The sequence below is a fragment of the Neltuma alba genome, unplaced genomic scaffold (genome assembly GCF_004799145.2).
Source record: "Neltuma alba isolate B1F8T4 unplaced genomic scaffold, ASM479914v2 tig00004456_pilon, whole genome shotgun sequence".
NCBI lineage: Eukaryota > Viridiplantae > Streptophyta > Magnoliopsida > Fabales > Fabaceae > Neltuma > Neltuma alba.
Genome location: NW_021633717.1, coordinates 17,306 through 38,996, shown reverse-complemented (window position 1 = coordinate 38,996; position 21,691 = coordinate 17,306). Strand labels below are relative to the sequence as shown.

The 21,691-nt window shown below is 33.2% G+C and overlaps 2 protein-coding genes and 1 pseudogene across 2 annotated transcripts; all 3 read right to left on the bottom strand.

The window, feature by feature from the left end:
* Positions 1-985: 985 nt before the first annotated feature.
* On the bottom strand, positions 986-3,529 carry LOC114744823 (uncharacterized; annotated as a pseudogene).
* Positions 3,530-8,008: 4,479 nt separating this feature from the next.
* LOC114744822 (uncharacterized) lies at positions 8,009-9,869 on the bottom strand. Its single transcript, XM_028932971.1, has 5 exons — positions 9,768-9,869; positions 9,232-9,471; positions 8,907-9,071; positions 8,543-8,638; positions 8,009-8,395 (listed from the first exon to the last, which is right to left on the bottom strand). Exons 1-5 carry the CDS (start codon positions 9,867-9,869, stop codon positions 8,009-8,011), a joined length of 990 nt encoding a protein of 329 aa, XP_028788804.1.
* A 1,762-nt stretch (positions 9,870-11,631) lies between these two features.
* On the bottom strand, positions 11,632-17,570 carry LOC114744821 (uncharacterized). The gene is made up of 9 exons (XM_028932970.1): positions 17,464-17,570; positions 17,255-17,358; positions 13,600-13,691; positions 13,367-13,453; positions 13,047-13,277; positions 12,762-12,926; positions 12,595-12,648; positions 12,366-12,518; positions 11,632-12,009 (listed from the first exon to the last, which is right to left on the bottom strand). The coding sequence occupies exons 1-9, from the start codon at positions 17,568-17,570 to the stop codon at positions 11,632-11,634; spliced, it is 1,371 nt and encodes a 456-aa protein (XP_028788803.1).
* Positions 17,571-21,691: the final 4,121 nt, after the last annotated feature.

Sequence of the window (21,691 nt, the reverse complement as noted above, 5' to 3'; positions counted from 1 at the left end):
TGATATATTTACAATACATTCTGGAAAAGGTAAGACATATTTACATTTTCATGTGTACATACTACATAAAATCTGAAAAAGAAGTCATATCATTTGTTGTAATTTGTAACAAAGATATATGGGTCAACCTTTTAAGGTATGGTAACAAATTTTCTGACATCTTTGAATTTACATGTGTATCGTTTGCAGGATTGGTCAGAGCCGAGCTGTGCAATGCAATATATTGAGAAGCTGAGACCTGAAAGCCATATATGTAGAAGGTTATCACTATATGTAGAGATACCTATACTATAGATGAATAAAATAATAATAAAAAGTTGGAACTTACATGGTTTCTTACTGCCGTTTTTTCATATTTTGGTCGACACATGCCTTGGCGGATTTAGTCAAAGAAGTATCAAAATTTATACATAATAATTATAATATAACACATTCAAACTTTAAAAATTGATCAACGACAATTTAAGTCTAATAGAAGAGACTAATATTAAATTCCTGCTAAAAGAAATCTTAGTATTTATATTTAGTGTATGACAGTGCCTCAAATATAACACTCTTCAATAACATGCCTGTGCTTATTTTTCTAAAAAAGTTAAAAAATTATATAAAATTTTGTAATATATCATAGGTTTCCTTGATCGACTAAACAAGATATACAAAATGCATTTATGACACCCAAATTAAAGAAACGTGAGGAAATATTACATCCTAAATATATATAATAAGCTTGTTTCATCCGATTTTGGTTACTTTGGCTATCAATTGTAAAAATATTAAGAGACATTTTTCCCTTTAAATGTTCACTGGAGAGCACCTGGCATCTTAAACTTCTAACAATTAAAGTTATGAAAACGGTTTTTTTTTTAAATCAACAAATCTGTTTTGAGATCTAAATACTAAAAATGCAAACAATATAAAAAGCCTCAAAATCACAACTCTTTATCTTCGGTTCATCTTGACATAAATGAGTTTTCAAGATGAAAGATCATGGGCAACTAGGGTTTCTTCCAGGTCCACCAAAAGAGAAGTAGTTGCCCCAGTCATTAGATTGGCCAGTTTGGACGTTGCAACAGTTGGGTTGGTCAACGCGAGTGCGAATATTATTAGGAGGCACAGTTTGGTTGTTGCCATTAACAACCTTAATATTCCAGAAAAAGCAAGCTTTGCCATAACCTTCTTGAGGAAAATGACCACTTCCCATTTGTGTTGTAGTGTGTTGTCCATTTGATCCTAAGTTTAATACTTCACCTCCCCATCCTACTGTTGTTGCGCTCTCAGACAGAAGTGGGAACAGAGAAGCTGGCCAGTATCCCACCACTTCATTAGGCCCATATTGCAGCCACCAGTTTCCATTCTTTTGATCCTGCTCATCATTTTCAAAATCCTTATTTTCATTAAAAAAAAAAAGAACAATACATCATTGGTTAAGACCATGACATTGCTTTTGACAAAATTTAAAAATAAATAAATAAATAAATGACATTGCTATATGCATAGGGATGTACTCCCTCCTGTTCTAAATATATGAACTAGTTAATGGTTTACTCTAGTTCTAAATATTATACTTCAATTCATTTTATTTTTTAAATTTATAATTTTCTCTGAAACTATCCATATTCTACGCACATATTAAGGGGGTTTCCAAGGAGAGATAATTTCAATGCAAATAATTAAAGAGAATGTTTAAGAAAAAATCAATGTACATTTTTTTCGGCATAGCTAATTTAACTAATTTCTTTAATTTTTGTGAAGGATCGTAAAAAGTATGTTGGAATGATGAATCTACTTGGTCTTAATTAACTCAAGGATTTATACATGGGGTCTTTTTCACGAATATATTTGTTCTTTTCCACAAAATTGTTACAAATCTGCAATTGATGTCGGAATTTTTCCTTTTTTTTTTTTTACATTAAATCAAGTCAGCTCGATTTCGCAAAAGCTTAACACAACAGAATCAGTATACCTTCCAGACAAGGATGGTGATAGCATGTTGGGATTTGCTGTCTCCATAGGCGGACAAGGGCTTTACGGCAGCTCCCACGACTACTCGATGATTCACTTGAATAAAGCCAGAGCAAAGAAGATCATAACACCCACTAGCATTTTCACCTGAACCACCCTATCAAATGTAAAGTAATGTCAAGAAATATTTACCAAATGATGAAGAGAATGCCTTGAATAAGAAATCACTAGAAAGGGAACTCACCCTCCAAAATGTAAAAAATCTGGTGTTATTATCTCCATACAGCCGGGGATTGACCTGATTTACGATATTTCGAAACAACAGAATGACTTGAAATGTTTGCTTCATGTGAATTTCTATTCTTACATATCTTCTTAATTAATTTTTTTAAATAAATTAAAGAATATATACCTGCCAACCAGCTTGAATGCTATTATAACCTTTACCAATGTTATCGTTTAGAATTGAGATCTAAGAGTCACTAAATTCATTGTGCTCTTGAACATGGGGATTCCAAACGTTCATAGTTGCCATGCCTCCATAATATTTATCTCCTTTTACATAAACTGCAGCAAACTGGATGATCCAAATTTGTCAAAGAAACAAGAAAAGTACATTATGTGATTAAACCCAAAAATAATTTCAGAAACATGGTTATATAAATATAATGATAAAGGTGCTTCTCTTTGGAATGAAACTAACGCTTTCAATATTTTGAAAAAAACCTGAGATGCACAGACGCAACAGAATACCTGGTGTTTGGTTTGAGTTTCAAATGATCCACATCGAGGGCTGTTCTTGAGATTCTTTTTTCCAAATTGTTGGACAGATTTCGCCCTCAATATGTCTTCCTTTCTTATTCTTCTTATGGGAATGGTTTCTTCTGGGCAACTTCCACTCTGTTGCCATAATTGAGCAACTGGTTGTGATTTTGCAGACACTTCACTTTTCTCAAGCATACTTTTTTCAGGATGAAAACTTGGTGTCATCTTCAATAGAATGAAATAATAAATTAACTTCAGAATTGTGTGCAAATAGAAAACTAAAATAAAGATGGGGTTTGTTTAATTTTACCTGAATTTTGTGATTTTTGAGCTTTGAGTCAGTAAAAGCTGGTTGATTTGAAATATGAACACAATCGATTATATCTCCATCGGGGCTCTGACTTCTATAATTAATACCAAATGTTATTTCAACCAGTTATGAAAATAAAAGTATAAAACATGCAAAGTTTCATCATTATCTAAGTACACATATTCAAGAAAGAAAAACAGACATGATTAATTTGTTAAATATGTTATAATCAATAACATGATCCACCATAGCCTAATACACAAGATTAAACCAGAAATGTAATTCTTGTTCTTTCACCTATTGTTAAAGACACTGATGAGAAATAAAATGAATATTCAGATAAAGTTCAAACAAAAGTCAAGTACAGTAGTTATAAAAATCGTTTACCTTTATAGATTTAACTGCTGGTCTGTTCAACTTCTTAAAAAGCTTCTGAATCTCAAGATTCTGGTAATTAGAACTACCATCCCTGCCTTTGTCTGTTATCGCCATGGATACAGAAAACAGAAAGAAGAAGCATAACACATTCCCCACCCAAGTCTTGGCTTCTTCTGATTCTGTTGCCATTGAAGGACCTTCGTAAGAATTCTCAAATCGATATGTTTAGGATTTGAAAGGTCATGGATTTATGAGATGTCCTCCACCATTCAAAAGTGAAGTTATTTAATTTTATGATTCGACGGGATTTAATTAACACCTTTGCAAAAGTGCCTCTGGTATCATTTAAGGATACGTTATAATAATATTTAATAACCAATATCCATAATAATCAATTCCATAATCTTGCTGATCAAAGACATTACAATAATATATATGCCTCTATATGGTTTATTGATTATATTTCGTTTTTATTCTTTTCAAAACGGGACTGGTTGTTAAACTAACCGATTCAATGGTTTAAGGTTCGTTATTTCTTTTCTTTTTTTCCCGTTTGTTCAGTTGGATGGTTGGTTTGTTTTGTTTGTTAGGCTTGTATCTTTTACCTTGCTGTCATGGGGCGGGCCTTTTCTGTTGGTTATTTTGAACCCTGGTTGAATGGTTATTGAATTTGGTGGGAGTCAAATTAACGTACTTTTTATATCAAAACGTAGCATATAATTTTGTAATTAAAATGTTTATAAAGCTGAAAAAAGCTTGGCAGAAGTGTATCCTTAATCTTTTGACTTTATATAAGGCTTCATTTTGATTTCTTAATTTTATAAAATATCTTTTTATTGTTCTAACATTAATGCCATTAACAGAAAATGCTCACATTGAAATTTTAACTGTTGACAGATGTCAAGTTTAATTTTTAAAAATAGTACTAATTGGCATAAAAAATCATCATTTGAGACTGATATTGTCGGATTAGAGAATTACAAAGATAATTTTATAAAATTAAAGAATTAGACTAAAATTTTATATCAAATTAAAGGATCAAATGTATGTTTATAGTCCTCCATAATCTCAAATCTCAAATTAGACTTAAAAAAATGGCAGCAAATAAACTCTATAGCATCCATTAAGTAAATTTATAATCATTAATAATTAAGCGCAATACTTTTAGATTTGATAATGCCTCAATTAATCCTTGAAGGATAGGTGATATTCTTGAAGTGTTGGGACTGATTGATTATTAGGTTGGAATTTGAGGGATTGGAAGAGTTTAAATTTCAAGAATCAAATTATAATTGAGTCCACGTTACAGGAAGTAAATGATTATTTTTTCCCAAAAAAAACACTAACTAAACTTATTTCAGAAAATATAATATCAAACTAATTTTTAATTTCTCACGTGCTTACCTGCGCTATACTCTTTTTTTTTTTTTTTATTGATTTGGAAAATCAGGTGAATCCAGAGCTGCATGGAGATAATAACACAAGGCTTTTCACATTTTGGACAGTAAGTTAAACTTGAAATTGTAGTTTCTTTGAGTCATAATCTTCAATATTGTTAATTTCACCATTTCATTTTACACTTGACTCAGGTTGATGCAGGTCAACACACTGGATGCTATAATCTTCTTTGTTCTGGCTTTATTCCAGTTAACAATGAAATAGCCCTGCGAGGCACCATAGAACCATTGTCTGTCTTTGGTGATAATAATTCCCGATATGAAATCACCATTGTCATCTGGAAGGTACCAACTTGGAAAGAATCTCTATTTCCATTCATGGGATGGACATACGTGAGTTTCCATTTAGTGAGACAAACATCTAATTCAGACACTAATTTGTTCACTTTAGTAAAACAATATTGATTTGATCGATTTATGTTTTGATGATGAGCAGGATCCGAAGCAAGGAGATTGGTGGATGTCTTATGGGAATGATACATACGTGGGATACTGGCCAGCGCTCTGTTCTCTCGCCTCTCTGAGAGTGCAACAAAGATAATGTGGTGAAGTGAAGCTGTGAACTCACAATCTAATGGACAACGCACCACAACACAAATGGAAAGGGGCCATTTTCCTGAAGAAGGTTTTGGGAAAGCTGGCTTTTTCAAGGAAATTAGAATTGTTAATGGCAAAAATCAAGCCATCCCTCCTAATAACATTCGCACTTACACTGACCAATCCAACTGCTACAATGTCCAACTTGGTACTTCTGATAACTGGGGCAAGTACTTCTTTTTTGGTGGTCCGGGGAGAAGCCCTGGTTGCCCATGGTCTTTCCTCTTGAAAACTGATTAGATATATCAAAAGGAAAAGAAGGGGGAAAAAAAATAAGTAACTTTACGTTGTTATTCTTGGAAGCTTTTTCACTTTTTTAGTTCTTTACTAGTAACTAATGCCTCAAGTAAGCTTATTTTTATATATGTTGAATTATATGTATCTTTTATTTACCTGAGCGGAAATACATGTACTATAACCTTGTCTTTATCATCATATCCCTTGGCCATTTTAGTTTGCTTGTGTCTATTCGAAAGTCAAATCAGAGGCACAAGTTGAGAGAAACTTGTTAATACTCTGTATAATTCACATCCCACGCCTAATATTCCCTCCATGGCTTCTTCACGAATAAAGTGTAAGTCAAGCTCAAAGTGCTTGGACTTGTTATGCAGAACAGGATTGGCAGCTAAGGCTACCGCGCCAGAATTGTCACACCAAATGGTGGGAGTACGAATCAGCTGATTATTTATCTCTTTTAACACAGCCATAAGTCAAAGAACATCTGTAACAGAATCTGCAACATTTCCGTCGCTAATTTTTTTGACGGATTAGCAACAGAAATTTTTTGCCACTAATATTAGCGACAGATTAGCGACGGAATTTTTGTCCGTCACTAATCCGTCAAAAAATCCTTAGCAACAGAATTTTTTCTGTCAGAAATTTTTGTTACTAATTTCATCACTAAATTGTTTGTCATAGAAGTTTTTATCACTAATTCTGTCGCTAATTCTATTCCGACACAATTTTGTCGCTAATCCATCACTAGTTTTAAATTATAATCTTACAAAAATTTATATAATAACAATTAAGAATATAATAATTTAAAAACATTTTTAATTATAAAATAAATTGATATATTTGTGGAGTTGGTGTTAATGAAGATATCACCATCATTCATATCATCATTAGGTATATACTGAAAATAGAAAGACAATTTCTTAGAAAACTTGTTTATATTTCATTAAAATAAATGCCTCTTGATTATTAATAATAATCAAAAAATATAATAAGAATATTAATAAATTTTTTATACAAACTGATATAAGAAAGAAATAATTTTATCATATGTACAATATATTGAAATATATAATATATGATAGAAATTCAAAACTAAAAAATGAATTTATATGAAGGTAAACTAATATTGAAGTGAATTTTGAATTTCAATCATTAAACAATAAAATTTAATTATGATATAATTAATACCCATGATATAGATAAGATTTTTTGACTAATTGTAAATGACTTTCTTCAAATATATAAAACACATATAGATAATATAATATAATGTAATATAATACATATATAATTAAATTGTATATCTTATCAATGTTAATTAGAAAATAAATTTTAAAAAATATTTATAAAAAATTATTTATGATTTAAAATTCAAAATTAGTGTCATTAGAAATTAAAAATATTTTAAAAATATTTTTTTAAAAATAAAACATTATAAAACAAATGGTAAAAAAATATTTAAAAATTATTTCGTCATTAAAATTGTTATGATTAAAATTATCATATAGTATATTTTTAGTTTTTAATAATATATATGTATATATAATTGTTTGTGTAAAATAATATTATATATATTTTTAATTTTACATAATAAGTCAACAGTTTCATTACAGCTCAACTGGTAAAACCGCACACGTGCACAGAAGAGGTCCTGGGTTCGAGCCATGGAGAAGTCAATTTGAGGAGGGACTTATATGGTGGCGACACGTGACAGGCAAAGGTGACATGTGATTGGTAGAGGTGGTCACCAGTGATGACGTGACGATTGGTAGAGGTGCCACATGGCATTTTATTTTATTTTTTTAAAAAAAACTGGGTTAGCAATGGATTTGCGACGGAAATTTCTGTGAAGAGCGCTAATCAAATTCTATCGCTAATCTGTTTTCGTCGCTAATCCATCATTAAATTCCGTCACTAAAAGCATGTTATTTTGTAGTGAGTTATGCCTTTTAATTTCATTTATAAAAAAAAGTTATGCCTTTTAATGCACTTGTTTTGTCTCACTAACCCTTTTCTCACTCCACGAGTCTTGTTTTGTCTCACTAACCTTTTTCTCACTCCACGAGTACTCCTTAATTACTAGGTTAATTCAAAGAACTCGACATAATCAAAAGCAATTGATATAACTAAGGGAACAATACATAAGGGGAAAAAAACATTTGAAATAACTAAGGGAACAATAAAGAATGAAAGTCGTCTTCTTATTCGCAAAAAATCTTGATTAGGAAAAAAGAAAACTAGTAATACAAAGATCTGCATAATGATCTCTCTCTCTCTCTCTCTCTCTCTCTCTCTCTCTCTCTCAAAGGCAAGCAAGATTTCTTCCTGGACCACCAAAATAGAAGTAGGCTCCAAGTTCATCATTAGAAGATGCCATTTTCACATTGGAGCACTTGACATGGTCAGAGTAAGTGGCAACACCATTAGGAGGAGGCACAGATTGGTTTTTCCCGTTCACAATTGTAATGTTCCTGAAATAACTTGCTCTCCCTTGAGCTTCCCCAGCAAAATGTCCACTTCCCATTTGTGTTGTGCTGTGTTTCCCATCTTCAGATGCTAAGTTTAACACTTCACCTCCCCACAGTATCGTCGTTGCCCCATCAGAGAGGCGTCCAAACAAAGACGATGGCCAATATCCCACGACCATATCTCCCCCATATTGCATCCACCAATCTCCATTGATTGGATCCTAAATATATCGGATGAAACATATATATCAGATTCAATTATGCATGAAACGAAGCTGAAATCCCTCTGATGTGAGAAAACAACCGTGTTATATTTCTATCAGAATGATGAGATTGATGTAATCTGATATGAAAAGAGAGTTGGGTACCTTCCAAATAAGGATGGTCATGTCAAATTGGGATTTAAGGTCGCCATAGACAGACAATGGTTGGATGGAGGCTCCCACAGCTACTCCATTGTTAAGCTGAACAAAACCAAGAGAATGATCTGATGAAACTACAATTTGGATTGTGAATTGACAAAGCTGAACTCACTGTCCAAAATGTAAAAAGTCTGGTGTTATTATCTCTATATGGCTGTGGATTCATCTAATTTTCCAAATTAAAAAACAAAAAACAGAGAGAGGGAGAGAGAAACTCAGGTGAGCACATCAGAAATGAGAAGTTTATTGGTTGATGATATGTAATATATTTGGATATAATCTTTTTAGAAAGAAATTAAAGGATATATACCTGCCAGCCAGCTTGAATGCTATCGTAACCTTTACTAGTATTGCCGTTTTTTATCCACAATTGAGAGTTACTAAATTCGTTATGCTTTTCAACTATGGGTTTCCAAATGTTCATGGATGCCTTGCCTCCATAATACTTATCTCCCGTCACATAAACTGTGGCAAACTAGATGTTCCAAAATCATCAAAGAAGCAATGGAAGAAAAATACACTAATAAGTAAGCATAAAACTGAAGAAACTACATTAGTTTACATGTATTTACAGGAACCAGAGGTTTTTGTGTTTAAATTCAGAGATACGCGCACAGTGGCAACAGTATATGTACCTGGTGCTGAGCTTCAGTTTTAAAAGATGTAAACTCAGGAATGCTCTTGTGGTTCTTCTTCCCGAATCTTTGGATAGACTCTGCTCTTAAGATGTCTTCTTCTTTTATTCTTCTTATCGGAATGGTTCCTTCTGGGCAACTTCCGCTTTGGTGCCACAACTGAGAAATTGGCTTTTGCCTTGAAGATGATGCTTCATTTTCTTCAAACATCATTCCTTCTGGATGAAAACTCGGTTTCATCTTCATAAAATGAGAGATAATTAGCTTGTGAATGAGAGAAACCTTTGGTTCGGTGAAAAAGAAAAGAAACTTGAAGCAAATTATGTTCACCTGAATTTTGTGATCCCTGAGCTTCGAATTTTGAAAAGCTAGCTGATTTAAAATATGAACGCAATCGATTATATCACCATCAGGGCTCTGATTTTGAAACACCAACGGTTAGCCCAATCAATTATAAAATATAGAATGGCAGAGAACTGTTATTTGTCAAATTGAAAATTCATTTAAGAAAAAAAAAAGACTTGCATGTATACGACCTTGATAGACTTAACAGCTGGTCTGTTCAACTGGTTCATAAGCTTCCGAATCTCAAGATTCAGAACAGAACCGCCATTCTTGTCTTGGTCTGATATCCCCATAGGTACAGAAAACAAGATGAAGCAGAATAAGACATAGTTCTTTACCCAGTAAGTATTATGATCTCCGAAGTTTGCCACTATTGAAGTTGAGGAAATATAAAAAAAGCTAAGCTAAGATAGCTCCTTTGTGAGAATTCTCAAGTCGGTGTTGGAGAATTGAAGGCTCAGAAATTTATAGGATGTCTGTGTGCGTAGTTTCTTGAATTTGAAGTTACTCTATGACTCGACCAAATTCACTTACCAAAATGAGTTTAACTACAAAAATGGGAAAGCAGCGTTATTTAAGGAAATTTTTTTATATTGTAATTATAAATAATTATAAGGTTGGCAAAAAAATTATAAATAATGATAAGAATAAATTACATAATCTCTTTTGAGGTTTGCTTTATATATTGTTCAAAAGTAATAATTTATTACCGTATTTCTTAAGATTTGCTTATAATAATTATAAGAATAAATTCTCTGTTTTTTTTTTTTTGGCCAACAATAAGAATAAATTACCTTAGTCTTTATTAACATGTGGTAACTGTTAACCGTTAACACACACAAAATAGAACAATAGGATCTAATATTTAATAGGAAGAATTACAATCAAATTCTAAGGAAGGGAAATGATTGTTAAAAGGTCCTAATAACAAATTGAACTTGTAATGACAAATTTTTAAGTGGAGGACAACAACTTCTGGGACTATTTTGTAATTTTTTTTCTCTTGAAATCTCATAGTAATTCTCCCTATTTAATAATTACAAGATTTCGTAACTTAAATAAAAATAGAAAAAATCTCACAAAAATATCCTGAAAATTACTAAATTATAAATAAAAAAAATTTATACTTTAATAGGTTTAATATTTTGACTATACTTGACCTGCAAATAATAACAATTTTTTATAAGAATTTTTCATTTGAGATTTAGTAATTTGCAGATTTTTTTTTTGGTTTTCTTAAGAAAATATACCAATTAACGCACCAAAAAAAATCCAATATAAGGGAATGTTTTACTTTTATCGGGGTTCATTATTGAAGCGCATGTTATCTTTCCTTTTTTAAAAGAAAAAGAATCATTGAGAGCATTACAACGTGTTTAAAAAAAAAACTTATCCATTATACTCCTCCGGTCCTTAATATAAGATCTATTTAACTAATTGGATTATATTAACGAAGTTAGATAAGTTAGTTAATTATAAGAAATATGACATGTTTTTCCTAAAATATCATAATCATCTTCTTGAATATCCTCCTTTCCTCTTCTACTTGATTATGGTTGAGGGAGTATCATAGGGATGATTTAGAAAAAATTGATAAATATGATAATAGGTCTTATATTTAGAACCAAAATTAACTCAATAATTAGGTCATATATTAAGGATCGGAGGAGTATTGATTTTCCCTAATTACCGTTACCTTTATAATTTTTTTTTCCTTTTCCATTGCCCTTTTTCAAATTTCTTTTTTTTTTTTATCGACAAAGTCTTTTTTTTTTCAACTTCAATTTTTCCTTTTCCCTTTAAACAATTCGTCATATTCTAATAGATCGAAGAATTTTACTGAAAGATTGCAGTGGTAAGACATGCAAGTAGATTAAGCTTTAAAATACAAATAACATAATCAATAGGACACGTCCACGGATTCACCGATATACTAATGCTGTATTATATTCTCATCCAGAATGTACGAAGCATTTGAGACCAAACAAGAGGATCGAGGAAAATATGAGATCTTTGATAGAAATTCTAATAAAACCTTAAAACCACTATACAACATTAAGGGCAACTAGGGTTTCTGCCAGGACCGCCATAATAGAAGAAAGTGCCCAATCGACGAGAAGAGCCGGTTTGGATAGAATAACAGTTGGAATTATCAGAGTAAGGCGTAATGTTAGTAGGACGCACCAATTGATTTTTGCCATCAACAATTTTGATGTTGTTGAAATAGCTTGCTTTGCCATATCCTTCTCTAGGAAAATGCCCACTTCCCATTTGTGTTCTTGTGTGTTGTCCATTAGATTCTGAGTTTATTATTTCACCTCCCCACTCCATCAATGATGCACCATCAGAGAGGTGTGTGAATATGGATGAAGGCCAATATCCCATAACTTTGTCCGCTCCATATTGCATCCACCAGTCTCCATTGAGTTTATCCTTTTTATTGTCAGCATCAAATCATTAACAAGCTATACTATTCACAAGCTATATACTCCTCCGATCTTAAATGTAGAAGCTAGCATCGATTTGTTCTTAAAGATATAATACTCCAATTCACTGTCTCCAAAAGTCTCCAAACCGTCTCTATTAATAGCACTTATTAAGGGGATTTCCATTAGAGATAGTTTCTAATACAAATGATTAATTAAAGGGCATTTTAAGAAACTAACACATTTCTAATTGATAACTAACTTAATTTTTTTCAGTCTTTATAAATTAGTTATCAAGGTCCTACTTTTAGGATCGGAGGAGTATATGAGCACATGATCCATAAAATATATTGAAAACGGTACCTTCCATATGAGGATCTTGATTTCATATTGGGATTTAGCATTCCCATAGGAAGATAATGGCCAGATTGTGGATCCTACAGCTACTCCGGCATTGAGTTGAACAAAGCCAGAGCATAGGAGATTATAGCATCCAGTATCTCTATATGAATCAGTCTGTTGCATTACAATAATAATTAAGACTGTGATTCGGACAAACAAAATGCAGGGTTGCGAATAAATTTGAACTTACAGTCCAATATGTGAATAGTCTGGTGCGATAATCTCCAAACAGTTCTGGACTCACCTAATTGTTTGAGTTTGAGAGAAATGGGGGATAATTAGATACAATTGATATATAGAGACAACTGATAACAAGGAAAAATATCTAAACATGTTTAAGCATAAAATATTTAGTACCATCCAACCGGCTTCAATAGTGTTGAGATTTTGACTATCATCATTATTTACGACCCACATTTGAGAGATACTAAATTCATCGTTTTGTTGAACATTAGGCTTCCAAACGTTCATGGTTGCGCTCGCACCATAATATCTATCACCTCTCGTAAAAGCTATGGCATACTGAAAGGCAACAAAGCCATCAAAGCAACAAAAAATAGGGGGGAAATCATGAAATAAGCAAAACGAAACGTAAAAATAAAATCTTGTAGTTTATTTGATAGAGGCATAACATAAGTATACCTCATGGCCAACGTTCGGTGCTGTTGGAGGGATGTTCTTGGGATTCTTCTTTCCAAATTGTTGCACAGAACTTGCTCTCAATATGTCTTCTTCTCTTGTCCTTCTTATAGGAATGGTTCCCCCTGGACAAGTTCCATTTTGGTGCCATAGTTGAGGAATTGGTGCTGATTTTGAAGACACATTATTACTTTCTTCCATTATCGTCCCTTCTGGGTAAGAACTTGGCCTCATCTAAAGCCAAATGAGAAATAATTGATTGTATCTACCATCAAAATTCTGGATTAGAGGACTAGTAAAACACAAAAGGAAAGTATTCTTACCCGAATTTTGTGATTTTTAAGCTTTGGGTGATCAAAAGCTGGTTGTTTTAAAATATCAACACAATCGATTATATCTCCATCAGGACTCTGTATGTTTTAAGTACCCACCAAGTTCAAACACATAATTAAAAAGGAAAATAATGCTAGTTGATTGGCAATTGGCTCAATATATAGCATTGAAGTTGTTACACAAACACACCCACTCATACACACACACGCGGGCGCGCACACACCTGAATAGATTTAACAGCTGGTTTATTCAAATTCTTCAAAATCTGCTCAACCTCGAGCTTCTGAGTAGAACTAGCATTACTGGCTGGGGCACCAATGAAGGAGTCTCGGCTTGCCATGGTGATAGGTAATAAAGCAAACAAGAAGAAAGAATAAAATATCATTTTTGCCTTCCAAGTCCTCTCGTTTCCCAATTTTAACGCCATTAATTATTGAATGTAAGAAATAAGAAGGAAGAACAAAACGAGAATTCTCTAATGAATATACGAGAACCGTGTTTGCAAGAATTTATAGGATGCTTCGAATTACCCCTTTTTAAATGTTAGATTACCTTCTTATTCTTTTTGTTGCGAGATTTCGATGACATGATGATGCATTATCCAGGTTACAAAGAAAACCGAACAACTCAAAAGGTTGGTTTTTGAGGTTGCTTTTACTTGTAATATCCTCGCTAATAATTTTAGTAAAACGGTAATAATGCTAGAGTTACCAAATATTAATTTTCCCTCTATTTTAAGTTTGTTGTCGCCCTATTCTAACAGAAAACTGTCAATTTATTGTGATTTATGCATTATATTGATAACATGGTAGGTTTTTTTTGTGAGAGATTATATGGTATCCTCCACGGACAATCGAAGGGCTAACTTTTCTCTTTTTCTTTTTTCTTTTTTCAAGAAAAAAATCATAATCTGATTTAAACATGATATTTGAAGTCAAATTTTAAATATACACAACCAAATCAAATATAAAAACATATTTCAAATATACAAAATCAAATAAAAAATCCACAAAAATTTCAAATATAAAATCAAATGAAATCCCCTTTTCAAATTTTGGATGCACTGTCAAAGGCCAAAACTTTATGAGCAGCTACACGTTCAAATTTGAAAAAACCTTCTTGAGCTACATGTTGCCTGCAATGTTAAACTACTGCGGCAATTATATCGGCAAGCGTTGACAATACCATTTATTAATGTCTTATTGATACAAGAGCTTGGTAAAGTGCACAACGGGGGTTGCTACTTGTTACAGTTTGTGGGTTGGCCGGTGTGGGTTGGTATTTTGTAAACACAAACCCGCTTGAAGGGGGTCGATAAATTGGCCAACCAAACAATTACTTTTTTTATAAGTATTTTAAAATGTTTTTTTAATATTTGTAGTTGGATTAATACAAACTTTGATCTTTTAATTTACTTTCATTTTGATTTTGGTCTCTCAAGTTTCCTTTCATTTAAAATATTGGTTCCTATAATCCACTTGGAAGCACTTCGGAAGGAATTAAAGATCAAGGTTTCTAAAGAATTATATTATGGTGATCAAAGAAGAACAAATAGAGGCCAAATCATAGGTAGAACTCCTCATTTGAGCTAGAAGTGCAAAACTTTCCAGAGGCAAAATGAGCTGCGGCGCAAAATTTTTAGGCCACAACGCATTCATTGATAGCAAAATGCACAATTCAACTAAGCTCGAAAATTATAGGTTTTAAGCCTCAAAACTCGACTTTGGCCGCCATTCTTCAAATCTGGGTGGTTCTTGGGAGTATTTGGCTGTGCTAGGGCTTGCTTCTTGGAGGAGATTGAGCTAGGAGTTGGAGTTTTGAAGAGATTTGGGCTTTTTTCCTTGGTTTTTCCTCTCTATCTTGCTTTCTCTACTCTTGTTTCATGTTTGTGCTGATATAGATGTATGTTTACATGGATTTTCTAAGTACGTGTGGCTAAATACTTTGATTCTAGGATGATTTTGAACTTTTGTATGGATTAAGTACTCATTTCCCCTATATATTTGTGATTAATGATATGATTGTGTTGATTTTACTCTATGCTTAGTGCTTCTTGTTGATTGGCCACCAATGAGATTGTTGGGTTCTCTTGATTGATGCTTCAGAGGGCTAGATTGAGTGTAGAACTTGGGTTTAATTGTGTGAGAATTTGAAATTTGCGAGTTGGATGGATGGTTTTGTTAATGAGATAGAGATATACTCATTAACCTCACATAGTCACATAAGGTTTGCAATTAAAATTGGGGCTTAATTAATTAATTAAGAGATTAAGGAATTAATTGAGCCAAAGACCTATTTGGAGACTTGAGAGAGCACTTATAGGTAATTTAATGTCCTTGGCTAGCATAATCTATAATTAAGAAGCAAATACAATGGGGATTTAATTGAGTACTTTTGAAATATAAGGGGGATAAATAATCCTAGGTCCCTTTGAATCATTGGAATTGAAGAATCACTTTTTCTTTTTATTAATTTTTAATTTTATAAATAGTAGCTTTCACTCTTGATATTTGTGTTACTCAAATTAAGCGAAAGTGTGATAATCAATATTTGACTGAGTTTTGAAACCAAATCCTCATGGGAACGATACTCTACTTATCACTTTATTACTTGTGACAACCCATGCACTTGTGTTGCGAACAGGAACCTTAATTACTCTTATAGGACCTGAGTATTTATCCACTGTATTAAACATGCTTAGACTATTCACAAAATGACGCGTTGCACCAGAGTCAAGGATCCAATTAGATTCACAAAATGACCTAGGGACAGCAAGAACTATACCTAAGATGGTTTCCTCCAGATAGTCAGTTATGCCTACTGCTATATCATCTTGTTCCTTTTGTAGGATTCTCAATATTTGATCATATTGTTCTTGGGTGAGAGGCATCTGACTTGGTGAAAGAGAAGGTGAAGATGAGATGGTGGTAATGGTAGTAGGATTATAAGGTTGTCTCCCTTGAAGATTGGTGGGAAAACTAACCAACTCATAACAATTTTCTCTTTTGTGGCCTTTCTGATGACAATGAGAACATTCTTCAAAGGATCTACCTCTTCCTCATCCTTGGCTCCTGCCTTACCTTCCACCATGAGCTGCCATAGTGCCATTGTCAAAAGAAGAATTACTGGTGTAGGTAGAAATATATTGTTGAGACTCATCCGGACAAATCATAGAGTAGGCTTGACTGATTATGGGAAGTGGTGACTGAAGAAGGATTTGTGTTCGAGCCTAATGAAAATTGTTGTTCAGGCTCGTTAGGAATTGAAAGAGTCTTTGTTGTTGAATTGTCTTGGTATATTCTTGAGTGGTGTCACATTTATAGGTAGGTAGTGGCATGATAGCATCAAATTCATCCTAGAGGTCCTTAAGCTTAGTGTAATATTCAGATACACTCATAGTACCTTGGGTCATGGAATTAATCTTCTTGTGTAGAGCAAAAATACACATACCATCTACCTTGTGAAAGTGATCCTTTAAGTCTAACCACACCAATCTTGCACTGTTAGAGAAGACTATGCTAGTAGCTATCTGCTTGTCCACCGAATTGACAAGCCAAGATAGCACGATTGCATTACACCTATTCCAGAGATCATGAAGGTTGGCATCTTGATTGTCTCGGGTACACGTTCCATCGATAATTCCCATTTTGTTCTTGGCAAGAAGGGCAAGCTTGATCGATCGACTCCAGACTTCATAGTTGTCAGCTCCCTGTAGCACTTGAGATACTAAGATCACAGATTGAGTGTCCGACGAGTGAAGATATAGAGGCTAGGTGAAGTCTATGAGAGAGTATGTGTTTGCTACTATATCATCTTTTTTATCCATATTAATTTAGTAAAATTTGAAATTGGGACGTAGGGCGATCAATTTGGGAAGAAAGGAAGAGATGATAAGAACAAAAGGCACAAGAATGGTTCTTTATCGAAAACTCTCATTAGAGATGCATGTGATGACAGAGGTGACAATTTTTGAGATTGAAATCTCAAGAATGGTAGTCAACAGATGCTTGAAGAAATGGCAACTACTTGAAGGAACAACAATTAGGGCTACCCACGATATAGAGAATGGGCATAGCAATTAAACTACATGACGATGTTGTCGTGGATATCGGTGGTATGTGTACTAATCAGAGTGTCTCCAAGAATTGGGCTATTTTGCTTGTGAGGCCATTTGAACCTGCTACTAAATACCATGTAAAGAACTAGATAAACTGAATACTACTCATATTATTGATGAAGGCCACATGGCCATGAATTTCAATACACATAATAATAGACTTTGTGACTCTCATTTATAGGCTACAGTGCCCAACGTAACTAACTCAGGCCCATTTACAAAACTAGATATGACACCTCTTAACACCTAATTTTTACTATAAAACAATTATCAGAGATATTTGAGTCTAATTCAATAGTATAACAGTTAATATCATCAAGGACCCTTGTGGAATCATTAAAGATACGAGTTCATCACTACACAGATGCTTGGAATTTGATTTTTTACACAAGGCACTTGTGCCACCCGCAGTCACTGCAAAAATCTTGACTTTAGTTGCCGCTGAAATTTTTTAGCGACAATAAAAAGTCGTCACCAAGTATTTGCTACAGCGGCCATCATTGATATGTTCTAGTGGCAACAAATTGAGTTGTCGCTAAAAGTATAGTTAATTATCTAATTTTTTTTAAAAAATTATTGAACAGAATTTACATTATGTTATCAATTTTTATTATTTTAAATTTTTAATTATAAATTTACATTATGAAAATGGAATATTATTACCTTACTTTATTTTTTTCATAAAATAATGATACATTTAATGTTTTGAGATGTCAAATATTGTATTTAAATAAAAAAATTATATTTATTGGTGAGAAAAAATAGTTGTAAAAAGTCACACTTTGAGTGGTGATTCTAAAAGTGTGACTTTCAGCGGCGACAATTAAAGTCGCACCTAAACCTCATACTTCCAACGGTGATTTTAAAAAGTTGCCACTGAAAGTATGACTTTCGGCGACATTAATTGAAGTCGTAGCTTAAAGTCACTTTCTTTTGATCATTTGTAAATTGTTAAAATTTATTTCATCAATTGTATTTTATATAGACAAATACATACAACATTATCTATCAAATTAGTAGAAAAATTATTTTTAAGTAGACACTAAAACTAATAAAAGAATTTATATATGTACTCCTTCAGTCTTTAATGTAAGATCTAATTAACTAATTTGAGTAGATTAAGGATATTAGTTAAATTAGTTAATATGATGTGTTTTTTCTAAAACACTTCAAGCATCTTTCTCAATTCCATGCCCCCTCTCCTACTTGATCATTGTTGAGGGAATATTAATAGGGTTAATTTGAAAAAAAATTGATAAACATATGAAATAAGTCTTACATATATGACTAACATCAACTTTTTAATTAGGCCCTATATTAAGAATAAGAAGAGTATATATAGTACATAATTGTAAATATATAATACATTTTAATTAAAGTATTGATTTAAACATAAATTCTATGAAAATGAAATATTATTACCTTATTTTATTTTTTTCATCATAAAATGATACATTTAATGTTTTGAGATGTTAAATATTATATTTGAATAAAAAAATAGATTTGTTGGTGAAAAAAAATAGTTGTAAAAATTCAAATTTTTAGCGGTGACTCTCAAAGTTTGACTTTCAGTGGCGACAATTGTCGCCACTTAAACTTACGCTTTTAGCTACGACTTTTTCTGAAACTTACGCTTTTAGTTGCGACTTTTTAAAGTCGTTGCTAAAACTCAAACTTTCAGTAGCGACTTTTTACACTTTTAGTGTCAACAAGTTCGACTTTCAGCGGCGACTTCAATTGTTGCCGCAAAAAGCCATACTTTCAGTGGTGACTAAAAGTCTAAGCATCCCTAATTTTAAATCCTTGACATTTCGGGGAGGATTGATTCATCTTCTCTGATCTGGTAGGATAGGAGTCATCAACATTTAATTCTACCTTCGGTCCTAATTTAGGACCGAAGGTAGTATATACTCTTTTCCATACATTTCGACCCATTATTATTTATCACTGATCGATATATGGTGATAATTTAGTTACTGTATTTCTATTGCTATCCGGTTAAAGTCCTTGAGATTACATCTGAATGTTCACATATTGTCGTAGAGCTTCCTCCGTGCTTCTGGCGGCAGAAAAGCATGACTATCGATTTTCTCGTGAGGTGCATTTTGGTTCATTGGCATAGAAATTGTCAAACAAGGTCGATGATTACAAACTTAAATGGATCTATAAACTATAATACCTTTTCGTTCAATCCTTTTGAAGTTCACCGATATGCAATGTGCCACATCAGACAATTTCTGGAAATACGTTTATAATCGTAGGTCATGTGCTATACTTTGAAGTTGGTATACTACGAGATCCTCTTCTAAAATAAAAAATAAGAAGTAAAAAAACGAGTATTAATTGCTGATCAAACAAACAAACGGAAGGAGGATAACAAATATAATATCTCGTTGATAGATAGAGAAAAGATAAAGATATTAGGGTAAAATATTGAATAGGCCAAGACCCATTGAATGTGCTCTGGCCCTTGTATTATATATATCAATATGAATAAGGAATCCTGTACACAGCAGAGGAATATTACAAATAAACAAATGAGAGACCTACACGTGTAGACCTTACAGCTGTACAAGATAAGCTTGAACCTATATAGATAATATTTATATTAATGCTCTAACATTCCCCCTCAAACGAGAGGGTGTCTTTGACAGACCGAGTTTGTTCCTGAAGGTAAAGAATTGAGACTGAGATAAGGCTTTCGTTAGGCAATCTGCAACTTGATGAGAAGAGGGCACATATCGAACATCCAGAAAACCAGAGAGAACTAAATCTCTTATAAAATGAATATCAATTTCAATGTGTTTGCTCCTTGCATGATGAACTGGGTTTGCTGCAAGTGCTCTAGCACTAAGATTATCACACCATATTATTGAAGGTTGTTTGATTCTAAATCCGAGTTCACATAATAGTGAGCTCAACCATTTTATTTCAGCAGCACCATCAGCAAGCGCCCTATACTCTGATTCTGTGCTAGATCTAGACACAACTCGTTGCTTGCGAGAAGTCCATGAAACCAGTGTTCCTCCAAGATAAACACACACCCCAGCCATGGATTTTCGATCATCAACATCAGTGGCCCAGTCAGCATCAGTAAAAGCCATTAATTGAGGTGAAACAAGAGGCTTAATATTCAAGCTAAGATAATGGCTTCCTTTGAGATACCTAAGAATTCTCTTGACACCTTGGAAATGAACATCAGTAGGCTTTGACATAAATTGACTAAGTTTATTAACAGCAAAGGCTATGTCTGGACGTGTTGTGGTAAGATATTGCAAAGACCCAATAGCTTTTCTGTACAATGAGGGATCTTTCATAGGCTCTCCATCATCAAGAGAAAAATGACGTCCTGTAACCATTGGTGTACTCACAGGTGCACAGTCTAGCATACTAAACTTCTTTAATATATCTTGTATATATTTGCTCTGGTTCAAGTAAAAACCAGATTTATCCCTGTAAATTTCTAAACCAAGAAAATAATACAGAGGTCTAAGATCCTTTAATGAAAACATAGCATTCATTCTCCGAATAAATTGTTTCAAGTATGAAGAGTTATTCCCAGTCACAAGAATATCATCAACATAAATCAACACAAAAACTATGACAGAGTTCATGTGCAAGTAGAATAGGGAAATATCACTTTTAGCATTTTTGAAACCCCATTGATATAGAGTGTCTCTCAAACGATCAAACCATGCTCGAGGAGCTTGCTTTAGACCATAGATAGCTTTAACCAGTTTACACACATGATTCGGCCTTTGTGGATCAAGGAAGCCTTCTGGTTGGTGCATAAAAACATCCTCTCTAAGATAACCATTTAAGAAAGCATTGTTCACATCAAATTGTCTTACCTCCCAATTAAAAGTCGCTGCAATTGTGAGTACAACACGAATAGTTGTTGGTTTGATGACTGGACTGAATGTTTCTCCATAATCTATCCCCGGAGCTTGTTGAAATCCTTTTGCCACCAACCGAGCTTTATGCTTTAAGATTGATCCATCAGCTCTAAATTTTGTTTTGAACACCCATTTGCAGTCGACAAGTTTTTGAGAGCCATTACGAGGAACCAAGATCCACGTTTTATTTTTCTGCAAGGCAGTAAACTCATCTTTCATCGCTTGTAGCCAGTGAGGTGTCTGCAAAGCTTCTTTAACATTGAGTGGTTCGGATGCCCTAACAAGAGAACTTGGGTTTTCAG